At 40.6% G+C, this 2877-nt stretch overlaps 1 protein-coding gene across 1 annotated transcript in view; it reads right to left on the bottom strand.

The window, feature by feature from the left end:
- LOC118324422 (transcription initiation factor TFIID subunit 4-like) overlaps positions 1-2877 on the bottom strand; it is a 14256-nt gene that overhangs the window by 3207 nt on the left and 8172 nt on the right. Inside the window, exons 8-11 of the mRNA XM_035656761.1 lie at positions 2617-2847; positions 2334-2469; positions 1803-1914; positions 70-239 (exon numbers count right to left, since the gene is read on the bottom strand). Coding sequence (XP_035512654.1) covers positions 70-239; positions 1803-1914; positions 2334-2469; positions 2617-2847 — 649 coding nt within the window. The remainder of the gene's footprint in view (positions 1-69; positions 240-1802; positions 1915-2333; positions 2470-2616; positions 2848-2877) is intronic.

The raw sequence follows: 2877 nt of genomic DNA, 5'->3' as shown, positions 1-2877 counted from the left end.
AGGATAAAGATTTAAACAGCGTGAAACAATGTCAACGTGCTGTACATTCTTTCAGTTCATGTGTCTCACCAATCTCCAGAGCTCTCCGGGTGAGTGAAGAGGTGGAGAGGAAGGTCTCATCCTTACAGGAACGAGTCACCGTGCCAACAAGCTCAGAGTTGGTTGCTAAGATACGGGCACTCTCCTCTGACAAGTTGACTCCTGCCATGGAGGCCACATCGTTGATATCATCATCGTCCCTGGGTGAAGTAGTAAAAGTACAACATATTTGTCACAACACAGTACAATACAAATGTTTTACCAAAATAATTTTCGGTTTCCTTTGTGAGGTAACTATGGACAGCAACTTGATACATGGTACCAGTTAGATGAGAAATTTATGGGCACCTCAATAATATTACTGTTTTATGAACAAATTTGTTTCGCATCATAAACCAGTCGATTACTTACACTTGTACAGACTAATGCAATCTAATACAATACGCCTGTAATAAATCCTATCCACTGCTGTCTGTAAGCCAAATTGGCCCCCTAGGGTGCACATTAACCTGTTCCTTTGTAAATGCAGAAATACTGGTTTTGTTGACTGTGTCACAAAAGGTGCAACTACATTGGATATGAATTACCCATAAATGCTTATGAGGTCATTAATTAACATAATTACTGCATTAATTAGCAAATGTGTCTGTGTTAACTGCCTTATCATTAAACAACACAAGGGTGGTAAAATATGAACAGAAATCAGGATAATAAAGTCTACGTCCTAGAATCTCCCAAAGAGAGACAGTTAAAGTACACACCTACACAGATTCATTTACATACGGCCTGGATCAGTGGTTAGAATGATCAAAAAATTCTGGGCACATATAAATGTGTGGCTCAACACTGGTGAAATAATGTTACACTAAATCAAAGCCTGAGAGAATATAAAACAGGATTTTGCAAGTCTTAATGATGTTTTTTTCTCTTTTTAGTTTTTGAATGTTTGAATCCTTTCTTTCAATTTTATTGACTCAAATTTGCATGGTGCATATTAAATCTGTTTGCGCAGATGCATGAACAGCTTTCCACCGATTCTGCAGTGCTATCTATATCTTTTTCACACATGTCAATGCACAATGCCTGATTACTGATATTCAGCACATTCTCTCTGTGTCAAGTGAAAATTTAATGAAAATGTAAGGAGCAAGGTCTACCAGAACTTAATATAATAATCCATTATGTGGCGGAGTCTTGATTTGTAGTTTTCTGCTTTGTACTATATGTCTGTTGAGCTGTGTTCACAAAAATGAATCAACACAGATGAGAGCTGAATAACATAATGCCCTCTATATAGGTATATAGTATCACATGCTGGGTCATCATCTGAGTCTGAAAACTAACAATTACTTTCATATAAACTCATAAACAAATTAATAGTTTGGTGTATACAATGTCAGAAATGATTTTTTTTCAACCAACCAATGGTTAAAAAGGAGACATTGAGTATTACATCACTCAGGATAGCAGCCAGTGAAAAAACATACTACTAAAAAAAACACTACTGATTAATTTTTTGCCGTTCCAACTCTAAAATACTTCTCAAATTGATTTTGTTAAATGGAGAAAAACGTAAGTTTGCATGTCTTTGCTAACTGCTGACATAGTTCAAACATCAAACATAATAATTTAAAAACGCTTTAGATCAAAGACTTTTGAGAATGTAAAAATACTGAAACTAGAGGACTTCTAAAACTCCTGGAATGCTAACAATTTGGAGACCAGTGTTTAGTTAGTTAGTTTACTTTAAATCTGGCACAAACCTGAAGGTTCCTCCTCCTGCTTCCTTCAGCTTGTTCCTCTGAGCAGCAGTGAGAGGGGCCTGACTGACTACTTGTACTCCTCTGGCCACCGGAGCCAACGTCTGCTTCATTGCTGGGATTAATACAAACACACACCCACACCCACACCCCCACACCCAGCACCCACCCACACACACACACAGAGAAAAGTAGAGTGCAGATTGTTTGTTTAATACATACATAATACATTCACTATGGTGTGAATCTAATTTCTGATCGATTTAGAATCAAATGTTTGGACAAGCATCCTGCAATTACAGAAGTATCCACAAGGTGGGAGCACTTCCATACTGTACATGGTCAATGGGTGATGGACCAAATGCAGACAAGACTCGGATGTAACCAATGTATTTTGTTTTTTCACTGAGCACTGTATGATTTACCAAATAAAGGCACTGTGCAACATTCAGAGCATTAGTACAGATTTTATATGCCTACTGAAAAACAAGATGTAAGAAATAAAAGAAGTGTAAGTGACTGTTGAACACACACCTGTCTGTAACTGTTTGACCATCTGCGGCTGGCCCACAATGATGCGGCTATGAGATTGCCCTCTGAGTGTTACCATGGGAGACTGGGCCACCGTCACCTGGGGCCTCACCATTGTCCCCTGTTGCTGGGGCACTATCTGCGCACATTCAGAGACAAAGAATGAGAATAAAAGCACAGACAAGAATAGAAGCGTTAACTCTTCCATGCAAGGTTTCCGCTTTTATGTGCATGCCAATCTCTGAATTCAGATACAGGTTATAATTCCCACGAGCAGGAAAATTACCAGTCCAGGTTTACTGTGGGGTGCCTGAGTGAGGCTGATAACTGTGGTTTTGGTCGCGGCAGTGCTGGTGGCTGTGGTGGCGGCGGTAGAGAGAGGAGGTCGCAGCACCACAGCGGTGAGGGCTGTGGAGGCGGCTGCGGCTGCTGTTGGAGTGTTGGTCTGAGGCAGCAGGCTCTGCTGGATGAAGGCCTCTGAGTCTGGGGTCATCTGACGCAGCGCTGGGAGACTTCTCTACAAGTAGACGGGGCAGAGAGAGTGACC

This window comes from Morone saxatilis, unplaced genomic scaffold (assembly GCF_004916995.1).
Source record: "Morone saxatilis isolate NCDOM2014 unplaced genomic scaffold, NCSU_SB_2.0 Contig15, whole genome shotgun sequence".
Taxonomy (NCBI): Eukaryota; Metazoa; Chordata; class Actinopteri; family Moronidae; genus Morone; species Morone saxatilis.
Note: the sequence above shows the minus strand (reverse complement) of the source record. Positions and strands in the feature narration are given on the sequence as shown.